This window comes from Eretmochelys imbricata, chromosome 4 (assembly GCF_965152235.1).
Source record: "Eretmochelys imbricata isolate rEreImb1 chromosome 4, rEreImb1.hap1, whole genome shotgun sequence".
Taxonomy (NCBI): Eukaryota; Metazoa; Chordata; order Testudines; family Cheloniidae; genus Eretmochelys; species Eretmochelys imbricata.
The window spans coordinates 36462437-36474953 of record NC_135575.1 but is presented as its reverse complement, the minus strand read 5'-3'; the positions used below and the strand labels follow the sequence as shown (position 1 = coordinate 36474953).

The window sequence follows — 12517 nt, the reverse complement described above, 5'->3', positions numbered from 1 at the left end:
TCCCCTGAAACCTATTCCAGAGTTTAACTACCCTTATGGTTAGAAAGTTTTTCCTAATATCTGACCTACATTTTCTTTGCTTCAGATTAAATCCATTACTACTTGTCCCATCTTCAGGGGACATGGGGAACAATTATGGTCCTTTTTACATATCTGAAGACTGTTAACAGGTCCTCAGTCTTTTCTCAGGACTAAACAGACCCAGGTTTTTTAACCTTTCCTCATAATAGATTTAGGAAATCTGACCTATCATTTCTGTTGCTCTCCTCTGGACTTTTCCCAATTTATCCACATCTTTCCTAAAGCGTGCACCCCGAATCAGCCACAGTATTCCAGCTGAAGCCTCATCAGTGCTGAGAAAAGTGGGACAATTACCTCCCTTGTCTTACATATGACACATCCCAGAATGATACTTGCTTTTGCACAACTGAATCACATTGTTGACTCATATTCACTTTGATCTCCACCACAATCACCAGATCCCTTTCAGCCGTGCTACCACATAGCCAGTTATTTCCAATCTTGTAGTGGTGGATCTCAAAAGAGGATCATTTGAGGCACTACTAATGGGCTACAGGACCATTTCGCTCTTGCAAAGAAAGGATCATAAGAACCAACCGCTGGAAGGTGAAGCAAAATAAATTAAAATTAGAAATTAGGCACAATTTCTTAACAGAGAGCGTGATTAAAAACTGGAAAAAACTATCATGGTAGATAGTGGTAGATTCTTCGTCTGCTGATGTCTTCATATCCAGACTGAATGCCTTTCTGGAAGGTGTACTTTAGTCAAACACAAGTTGTTGGGCACAAAACAGGGGTAACTGGGTGGAATGTTATGGCCTGTGTGATATAGGAGGCCAGACTAGATGATCTACTGGTACCTCCTGGCCTTAAACTTGATGAATCTAAGAAATAGTTCCTCCAGGCAAGGGCACACTGGCTGGTCAGGGTGAGGGAACTTACACTGCCTCTGTTGTATTTGTTTTGTGGACGGACAGCCGTAAATTCTGAAATTCCTTGTCTATCCGGCACCTTTCATCGCCACCAAAGTTCACATGAAAAAGAAAATCCCCCACACACCCTAATGAGTGAACAAGCACCTTAACTGAAAGCATGCTATAGTGAAAGAATAACTGTCGAATATAAAATCAGAGGCACATTAATAACTCCCTTCTGCTATCAGAGAAAGTTTATTACAATGGCAAAGATGAGGTGCCAGTAGTACACGGGGTACTAGTGAATGTATTGGATCTCTGTGTATGTTCCCAGCGTATTGCAGTAACAATAGATGATAGCCCAATACTGAATATGGTCGCTCCTCTCTGTGCAAAGTTTAAGAAGTAAAAAGGTTATTTCTTAAACTCTTGGAGAAACTGATCCTAAAACTGCCCACCAGGTGCAACATAAGTATTCTCCTTCACCTGCACTATTAGTGCCAAAGGGAAGTGCAGCTGCCATCCTGCCGGAGTTGCTTTATGTATCCCAGCAACAACTAATGAGAACTTTTCCCTGTGAAAGAAATCGGCTTAGTGAACACAAAGGCTGTCTGCAGTGCCCTGACAGGCAGCTCTAAATAGAAAGAATGAGGTGCTGCTCTGTATTCAAAGACTTCTTTATGCAGAGAATGCCTTGAGAATCGGTGAAAACAATGAATCATGTCTTCATGATGCTGGCAGTCCTCAATGCCCTTACACACAAATATTTCAGTTTATTGAGAGTCCTGAGAAATGCTCTGCTCAGAGAAGGTGAAGCATTAGCATGCTTGGCAGGGATGCAGAGAAGCAGTGTGTGTGTGAAGGCTGTGAGTCAGAGTCTGCCTTCATTTACTTACAAATGCAACCTCACTGAAGTTTGGCTCCTGTGGAGATCCACCGGAGATTAATTCAGCCCATTATATCTAGTCACCATCACAATTTTATCAACAAGCACAAACATACAATTCATTTGAAGGATGAAGAAAATCCCCGTGGTGACCTCTTATGCTAAAATTGTACCGTTTAAAGACCTAAGGATAGCAAGAACTGAAAAAAGAAATTGCACTACTATGAAGAAGCAGCAGAAACTGGCATACCAATCTGAGACTGTAACACAGACCTCTTGAGTCTTAGGCTGGTGGAATCTAAGGAGCAGGTGTCAAAATCAATTCTGATGAGTTAATTAAGCAAAACAAACAAGTGTGCTGCTTGTCCATCTGTAAAAGACTATGGGCCAGATTCTCAGTTCTACTTGGGTTACTGTGTGCCATTCAGACATGCAGAGAAATCTCCAGTGGAAGGGGGACTCCCCACTGGCAAAAGCTGCACAAGTTGCCCTCCACTCAGCATGGGGGGAGAAGGCATTGGCACAGCAGAGGAGGTCATTTGGTTAGGGGAAAGAAACAGGCAATTTGCCTATCCTCCCCAGCTCCATTAGGAACCTTATTGGTATCAGTCACGGCAGCCCTAGATTCTCTCTCATGCAGGAGTCTCCCAACCCAGAATCAGGGAGCAATAATGAGCTCCCTAATGTTCACCCCCCTACACATGAGCTCAGATGCAGTGGAGGATCAAGGCTAATATTTGTACTGGGCATTGGTAAAAAGACCCCAAGAATCAGCTTCTTAACCTTCCTCTGACATATGGACCCTTGACCAGCTTCTCTTGACACATATACCATATGTCCAAGGCTATTCCAAATATATGCAGTAACACAGTGAGCTGTAATAAGCTTTATAGTTCTGCTAACTGTACATCGAGACTGCATCTACTACAACACCCACAGCAATAAAGTACTTGTGGCCAATCTAAGAGACATGAGCAATACCCTGGTGATTCTTGCCCCAAGGAGCTTATATCTTTTTCATTTGCTCAGTAAAGCACCTAGCATACTTACAGAAATCCGGATTTTGCTATAATAATAATTGCAAACATGTATATCACCTGTCCATTGCTCCCAGAAGGAAGGATGGTCCAGTGTTTAGGGTGCTAGCCTGGAACCGGGGAGACCCAGGTTTAATTGCATTTATACTACATGCATATATTATATTGCTCTGCCATAGACTATTTGTGTGACCGTAGGCAAGTCACTCAGTCTCTGTGTGCCTCAGGTCCCCATCTGTAAAATTGGGAAAGAACAGCACTGCCCTACCTCACAGGAGTGTTGTGAGGATAAATATATTAAAGATTGGGAGGTTCTGATATACTATGAAAACAGGAGCCATGTAAGTATGATACAGAGATTATCGATCCTTGGACTTTTTCAGTGGAGTTGGGCCAAGGAGATGGTGTTTGGATCTGAAAGCAGAGAGAATTTAGGCTTTGGTTTGGGTATGAAACTGAATCAGGTTTTGGGCCGAGTATCAATGGTGCAAAATCTCTCAAGCTGCTTTCAAGGGCTATCAACTGAAAATGGCAGAAATCTCACAGAGAGAAACTGTACTCATTAGGCTTTTTCAATCTCAGACCCAAATCTCAAGAGCGTGGCCATGTCTGGGCCAGAACTGGCAAACAGGCTATTTTCAATTTGGGGAAGGATCAGGAAAATAAACTGTAAGGGCAAGTTAGTATCCAGGGTGTCAGATACAAAGCCCTTACAGCTGTTCTGAGTCAAACATCTAATTTTGATGGTTCTCTACTAGAGCTGTGCAACTAATCAATTTTTTGGTTCACTGGCTGAACTGAAAAATTTAAAACAATCATTTCAGGACAATATGAAATGAAATTTTTTCAAATTTTTTGACCAGCCAAAAAAGTTTAAAAAAAAAATTTGTTTTGGGTCAAACAAAAAACATTTCATTCAACCCGAAATGCAGATTTATTTTTGAGGGTTTATCTTTTAAAATAAAATTGAACTACCATTCTAAAACAAAAAGTTATTCTGAATCAAAATGCTTCATTTCAAAAACACTGAAACTAATTGTATCAATTTTTTTTAAAAAGTTTTTTTTTGTTTTTTCGACCAAAACAATTTGGCAAATTCAGCAAGAATTCACTAAATGTTTCAATCAACCAGAAACTGCATTTTTCTGCAAAAAAAAGTTTTGTCTGAAAAATTTCACCCAGCTCTAATCATCACTTCCCACATTTCTCTGTTACTGAATGCATTGTTAATTTTATTATTATTATTATTAGCTTGCCTTAGGTACCTTTCCAAGGTAAATCTATTTTTGCCCCTTTTTTGAAAGAGCTCAGCACTTTCTGAAAATCAGGCCTTTTTAAAAGTGTCTCAAGCTAGACACCCAAAATCTGAGGCACCCAAAATCACTGGCCACTTCTGAAAATCTTGACATAAGACTGGACACAACATTAATGCCTGCTACTCCTCACCAAACAAAATATTGATGAGGAAAGCTAAGATCGCTTCATTCTATCAGCCTGACTGACCTGTCTCTAGTAAAACACCACCCAAAGCTCCTTTGGACAAGAAATGTTATCCTTGAAGTCAAGGTGAGTTGCGAGCACTTGGCACCTTCTAGGAGAAGGCCCCATGCGAGATGTGATATTACTTTCCAATATTTCCTGGTTACTTCTTGTTCATACCTCATTTTCAAAGATGCTCCAAATTTTAATCCATAAAGATGGTATTTATTCATATAACGCCTGATGCAATGCCCACTGAAGTTAGTGGGAGTCTTTCAGCTGACTTCAATGAGCTTTGGATAAAGACCCCGGTGGAAAATATCTTCTGTTGAATATTTTGAAGATTCCCATCAAATGTCCTGTCATGCATTATGAAGGTGAAATGTTTAATTAGCACGGCTGGCAGAAAGTTACTAAACATAAGCAAACAACTGTAGTAGCGTAGGTACTGCAACTCTTTCAAAAATATGAGTGAGGCAGGTAAATGATCGTCTGCTGTGCTGGGAATTAAAGCTCCTCTAAGAACCTGACACTGGGTATGCATTCTGACTGTGGTACAAAGTAGCACAACGCCTGTATGGCTGAAACTGCTTTTCCTGTATAGGTGAAAGTTTACATGTATTCACTAAGATCTATGAGAGAGAGAGATGAGTTACCAACTGGTAACTAAGGCCCCAGTCCTGCAATCTGACTAGTTGCTTCCCTACCCACAAGGGTTCAGAGCCTAAAACCATTAATTTTTTGTAAATGATTATATAACTTTATAATGTACAGTATAAAGTATATAATATCCTCTTCCTCGCGTACAGTTCAGAAGATTTGGTCTCCCTGTTCTTTTTATTGCTTGTTCCCAATTATCTATAGAGTCCTGGGCTCTGTGGCCCCTCCCTCACTTGAGGGGACAGGGCCATTCATTGATTTGGTGGGTTTGTCCACCAACCCAGGATTCAAATAAACTGCCTTACAAAGCTATTTTAAAACACTTAGGGCCAGATTATGATAACTTTACCTTAAGTAGCACCTTGATCTTTGAACATCCCTTGAAATCAACGAACAATTCAAGGAGTAAAGTACTACAGTGTGAATAAGGATATCACAAGCTAGCCCCAAATCAGTAGTAATAATATTTAACAACAAATCTAGAAAAGCCTGTGTTCTTTCCGATAAAGAGAGAGCTTTTGCAAAAAGCACTAATCATAAAGTTGTTGTTGCCTTCTCATTTTGGTGAAGGCCTTTATGGCTGACGTGATGCTGATACATTAACAGGAAAACAGACAATGTCAGAAGCACTGATTAATAACCGGTATATTTGTTATGACCTACAGATGACAAAGATGTTTGTCGAGCCCTATCCAGCATTGTCATTGTTCACAATTTGCCAGTCTGAGTCATGAGACCCACTCTCCACATTTGTCCCCTCAGTTGCCTTCAGCATCTGCCCTCAGCTTCCTCACATGTGTTTGCACAGCATCTTTTATTTGCTAATCGGATTCATGTAATTATTGCAGGGACTCAAACATTAACAGTTCTACGGTCACACAACCAGAATCCTGTGTCAGAAGAATAAAGAGAGGGATTTAAAATATCTAAAGTTATTCCACGTAAGTGTTGTTCTTCACTGCTATGCACTGTGCCAAATTCTGCCCTCAATAACACTGACGCAACCCCAAAAGGCTATAACTGAGGGCAGATTCCAGCCCATTTCATTTCAATTTCAGTATACTCTGAACAGTAACATGTTACTTGACATCATCAACACCTGTGATCACATTATCTACTCATTGGCTTAGCTACTGCACAAAATACATACTTCTAAGAGGTTACCCAGAGAGACTTTATAGCTACAGATTGCATGACTATTTCTTCAGCGTCTTGCTGAGCTACTCGCCAGTTGCTCTGGTGGTTGAGGTGTTTAAAAAAGAAATCTCTCCAAGTACAGTATGAAAAATAGAATGGAGTGTCTCTCATTCTCTATAGAAAAGAAGAGGAGACAGCAAAACATTTCTCACTTTCTGGAGATTAATAAATATAAAGTAAAGGTGCAACTGAGTCAACTGCAAGAAAATGAAGAAAGAATGCATCTTTATAGACTTTTAAACTTCAGTGGCCAAAGTCTGCTCTAAATTATACCTAGGAAACATCCTTCCATCCAATGGGGTTGTTGTCGTGTAAGTGAGGACACAACAGGGCCCATACAATGTGTTTAGGCATCATACTGAACTCCCAAAGGAGTGATGAAACACGCCTCAGTCTCTGAAAGGCTTTCAGGTAAGTGTATCATTTGTATATCTTGTACTTGTATGCCTTGTTCCTTTTCTCTTAACAGTAAGACATTTAGGATGCATGCTTTTGTCTTCTGTTTACAAGTTGCCATTTCTTGCCAGCACATACCAAGACACATCTGTTATTAAATCACTGGAATCCTGTCAAGAACTGAGTCAGAGCTTCTGATGCACTAGAAAACCAAGGAAAGGGGTTAGCTTCTAATATTTGGGTTCCCTCCTTGAAAACTTCCAGAATTTTTCCTCCCTCCCTTGCCGCCCAATAGCCCAATGCAGCACTGGCTCTGCCTTTCCACAGTCTTAAAGTTCTGTCCTCAACTTCAGGCTGTCAGGAGAAAGGGCTCCCAGTTCATAAATCTTAATTTCACTAAGATTGAAACTAATATTCCTATGACATCCATTTTTACCAGTGTCTTTTAACATACATGATACCAAATAGGTCCTTGACTCATGTACCATGAGATGTAAGCTAGATATCTTTAAAAAAAAGTTCTCTATATATGCATGTGTGTGTATATATATATATACACACACTATGATTGGCTTAATAAATCAGCTTATATATATTTTTGTTTCCCACAACTAACAGGACTGCTATTCCTTTATTTTTATACCAGAACTAGCCAATGCCAATTTAGCTATCTGAAAGTAATCTGTAAGAGAAAGATTAATATTATTAGTAAAGAGATTTGAACTGTCCCTGGTTACCCCGTTCTGTTTTTATGTGTGTCTCTGTAGTGTGTGTGTGTGTATACACTCATATATATAAAAGTCTATATATTTGTCTATTATGTGTTATTCTGTGTGTGTACATATATATACACACACACACAGAATAACACATATATAGACAAATATATAGACTTTTATATATGAGTGTATGTACACTCACACACACACACACACTACAGAAACACACATAAAAACAGAACGGGGTAACCAGGGACAGTTCAAATCTCTTTACTAATAATATTAATCTTTCTCTTACAGATTACTTTCAGATAGCTAAATTGGCATTGGCTAGTTCTGGTATAAAAATAAAGGAATAGCAGTCCTGTTAGTTGTGGGAAACAAAAATATATAAAAGCTGATTTATCGAGCCAATCATCGTAACACATACACATTACATAAAAACCAAAAGCACATGAAACTCAGATAAGAGGATAAAAAAATGCAGCTTCCCTTAACATTTGAATGTCTAAAGTAAAAGTCACTTACTTACCTATACAAGTGGAGTTTTCATTCCCCAATCGGTATCCCCTGGGACAGTTCCAGTGCTGTAAAGCTGAGAGGCTAACAAAACCAATTTTGAAAAATACTGGCAAAAAAGCAGGAAGTACGAGAAACATAATCTTATGTTTTCTGAACTGTCAATAAAGAGCAACTTGCTTGTACTCAGTCATATCCACGACAAGATGAACATGTGTATTCCCAGAGTGTTTCTACAGCAGCCAGCTTTATGCAATGGGACATCTTTTCACAATCCCCCACAGTTTTATCCCTGTCTTGCTTTTCTTGTCACTTCAGTCCATACTACAACCTTTGAGGAAATTCCAGCAAGATTTCTTCCACACACACAATGTTTTCTCTCTCTCGCTCTCTCTCTTTTTTTTTTTTTTTAAGTCAAGTATGAAATGCCTGACACCCTTGCCACAAATTTAACACAGCTTAAAAGCTAATCTCAGGAGGATCACTACAAATTTCTTTGCAACAAGCAAAGCTGTGGAATAATCTTAAAAACAGAAAAGCTGTAAAACTGCCCACCACAGACCTTAAATGAGTTTGTGGGTAGATATCTATAGGTATTATCCCTCCTAAAACATAGTTTCTCTTTATATACAAACTTGGAATGACTCCCCATTCCTTTTTAAAGCTCTGCTTGCCCCACCTCTTCTCTTTTTAGTGCCACTTGAGTGAAGCCTGTGTTTGCAAATAGTAATGTTGTCAGTTCTATACTATAGGGAAGCCAGCCAAAGTGCAGATATCCCACCATGCATAATAAATACTCAGTATCTAAAAAAAGCAGTCCCTGGTGCCTAGCAGGTACCTGCTTAACGCTGGCTGTACTTTAGCTTCTCAGAGGCTGTATCCAGACTTACACTATGCTATGCACAGTCATGATTATGAATAACTAGTCACTCATCTTAAACATCATGTGTTTCATTACCACAAACAAACTTTATCCTAAATACATATTTGTGCATAAACAGAAAAAATATATTCTTCCAGTTTCCCTTATGTATATTTTTGCCTGGAAAGGTAGATTATATTAGGGTCAGAACTGGCAACCACTTACATCGGTCTGAGTTTGGCCTATCATTCTTTCACAATCACAGGCAGATAGCTATGGTTAGGAACTGAGACAATATGTGGTCTGATTCTGTTCTGTTTTGCACCTGCTGTAGTAATTGATATCTATGCACAGAGGCTATACAAGGCTACCATTCTCACAGAGTGGCCTTTTACACCCACTTTTCACAGGAGTAAATGAATACAAGATGCTAGGTAGTGATGAAACAGGCTCACTTTCTTCCTGCCGCTTCAAAAATCCCCGACATATGAGCGTTATGGACCCAATTCAGCAAAGTATTTAACCACGTCCCTAAGTGATTTGCTGAATATGGATGGATTTAAATGCGCTAAAATTTAAATAGCTGCTTAAGTGCTTTGCTGGACTCGAGCCTGTTACACTAACTATTGTGCGGTGTTTGGTTTTTATATTATTCTTATGGCATTATTTTGGAATAAATACTCTGATAATACAGCAGCTGGGAACACTGGCAGCACCAGACCCCCGCACAGCTGTATGCTAGTCCATCCCTGGGAATTTTTTTCTATATTTGCTTGAATTGACGAAACGTGTGGACTTGTACTGATTGAAAATAATAACCATGAAACATTGATTCTAAGCTGTGTAACTCTCTGCCAAGAACAACTATGTGAAACTGTTTCTTGATGTTGATATCCATGCATGACATCCATGGTTGCTTAATCCACTGCCTTCCTTGCAAGAACAGGGGAAAGCCACTAATTAAATCTGTACTGATAAATGCAAACTTTGTTTTCCTGTAAGACATTCAGGAGAGGATTCACAACTGTGTGCACTATAAACCAACAGTAATGTCAATTATAGAGGGCCAGAAACTGCAGCCCTGACTCCTGCTGAATAGCACTCACCCATGCAAAAAGTCCTATGGAATTCAATGGCACTACTGGTGTGAATGAGAAGTATTCACTGAAGGTTGGGGTTTGCACAATCTGCTGTAAATTGTGATGTTCACCCAATGGTACATTTTCACTAACCAAATGACTTTGGGTCATGGCTTTACTTCCCCTCTTCCCCCATATTTTCTTCTAAGTTCAAGTTGGGGGTGGGGGTGAAAGTGCCTGAGCAGTACCAAAGGAATGCATCACTTCTCTGTGAGTAATCACCAGGCAGTGTTTGCCAAACTGTGAGGTGGGCCTCCCCTGAAGGGCTTTGACCTCTTCCAGGTCAGGCTCAAACAAGCCCAGAAAAAAGGAGGGAAAAAATAAATAATCTCTCCCTTTTCCTTAGGACCAGGGCCAATTTTATTCCTAGGAGACTCGTTCTCTCAGTCTTCCCTTTTCCACCCATGGCTCTATTTAACCTCTCCTTCATCTTTTATCCTGATTCTTTACTCGGTCTTCCCTCGACCCAAACACATGCTCAGAAGGGTGGCACACTGATTTTTGTTTTCCCTTCCATCTCAGATCCCAGATCGCAGGTGGGAGCAAGGAGAAAGTTTGAACAGCCAACACCACAACGACCTTTACCTTAGGCAGAACCCCTTTGGGTGCAGTCAGACAACAGCAGACCCCCATCACCCATTAATTTCAGGACTGTCCTATAAACACAGAGGGTCCCCAGAAACCGGAGAGACGCTCTATCAGTGGTGGCATCGCCAAAAGCTAGAGCTGCCTCAGACTTGACAAAACCAAAAGCAAATATCTAATGTAAGTTATTGAAATCTGGATAAAAGAGATCATGCCTCGTTTGCTTAATCCAAAGTAGGAATCTCCAAGAAAGAGAGGACACTGAACACGCTGGCTTGCCCCACAACAGTCAGGTGACCTGTCCAAATGCGCCATGGGCTGTTTGCTACAGCACCCTAATTTTAAAATGTCTGTCATAATACAGGGAGTGCACTGGACTGGGTCACAGGAGACCCTGGATTCTATTCTTGTCTCTTCCACTGGCTGGCGGGGTGACTTTCAGCAATTCAGCCTGGCCCAAATTTCTAAAGGTATTTAGACACTCGACCTTGCAATGCCTAACTGATTTAGGAGCCTAAATCTCACTTTCAAAAGGGATTTAGACACATAGGAGCCTAAATCCCATCAGCTAGCTATGGGATTTTGGCACCTACATCCCTTTTGAAAATGAGATTTAGGCTCCTAAATCAGTTAGGCATTGCAAGGTTGAGTGCAGCACTGTCTAAATACCTTTAGAAATCTGGGCCTTAGCCTCACCATGCCTCAGTTTCCCTATCTGTAAAATAGAGATAGGGATACTGACCTCCTTTGTGATATACAGATGAAAAGCACTATATAAGAGAGAGGTGGTAATATTATTATTTAGTGCTTAGGAGAGAAATGCTGCAACAAGGGAGCAGAGATGTTGTAATCAGGACCATTACTTCCAAATGGGCAAGGATGCTAAACATGTAGTGGCTGTTTATAGTGTGACTGTCACTGGGGAAGTGACGAACAGTCCTGGACAGAAAAGCCCAAAAGCCAGCTTCTGGTTCCTCCCCAGTGGCCCTGAGTTGTAGAAGCTCCAGGTACAGAATACCTATTGAAGTTGTCTTCTCTCGGTCAGGGTTTTGCCAGGGAATCAACTCCACAACAGTAGCCGAGTGATTCAAGTGCACCTAACTCTGAGGTTTTCTGCTAACCTCCAGGAAAAAAGGATGATGTATTTGTTAACGTGCCATTTCCTACCCACCGAGAGCTTATGTGGATCTCTGGAATTACCATCCCTGGGGAAAATACTTCCAATGACCATGACAGTGCTGAAGACACCACTGAGTAGTGCTCACTTCCTTCTCACACTTATTGGTCATATGATCAACAAGCTGAAAGTGTGTGTTAGACAGCTTTAATATGGGACAGATGCAAGGAATATAAATCTTCATGCTATTCCATATGCCACAGGCAAAGCAGGAAGGGCACAAAGTGAGAGGCATATTCTAGTGTTCTCTGGGCATACAACTGAAAGCCAGGGCTTTCTGAATTCTAAGCCTGCCTATGACACGGATCTTTCTGTGGCCTTAGGCAGAATTCTCTGCCTAAGTTTCCTCATCTGTAAATGGGGGATAATTCTTACGGTCATAATACTGAGATGTCATGAGGATTATTTAATTGATATTTATAAAGGACTTTAATAATGAAAAGTGTTAGGAATACTAAGTAGTATTTTGCTTCCTGTCCTCACTATTTATTTCGTAGTAATTCATGTGCCAAATACCTCACTTGATTTGGTTTTCACAACTTAAATTCTATATTTTTTCTGTTATAAATACAATTTTTTCCTTTTTCTAATAGGATCTTCTGTTAAGATTTTTTTAAGGCAAAAAAGCCATGAAAAAGTTCTTACACTAACAGCAATTACAGCATTAGCTGTAACTTGCATCATCAACTTTCGGCACTTTCACTTTTTAAATTTTGACTTGTAGGCTTTCACATGATGCCTGACAACAATCATCATGCATAGTTACTTCTCCAGATAGAAGATATTCAAAGGACTTCACAAGTAATTCAAAGAGGTGTAATTTTCTGAAAGTTATAATTTTTTAAAATGTAATATAATAGCTAGACAGTTTAATAGAACACCTTATTAATATTCTAGGGAAACAATTTAGTGATCTGCCTATTTTG

At 40.0% G+C, this 12517-nt stretch overlaps 1 protein-coding gene across 1 annotated transcript in view; it reads right to left on the bottom strand.

The window, feature by feature from the left end:
- The window catches only part of EGF (epidermal growth factor), an 85048-nt gene extending 77080 nt beyond the window's left edge, over nt 1–7968 (bottom strand). The window contains exon 1 of the mRNA XM_077814404.1: nt 7842–7968. Within this exon, the coding sequence (XP_077670530.1) occupies nt 7842–7968 (127 nt within the window). The remainder of the gene's footprint in view (nt 1–7841) is intronic.
- Between the last annotated feature and the right edge of the window lie 4549 nt (nt 7969–12517).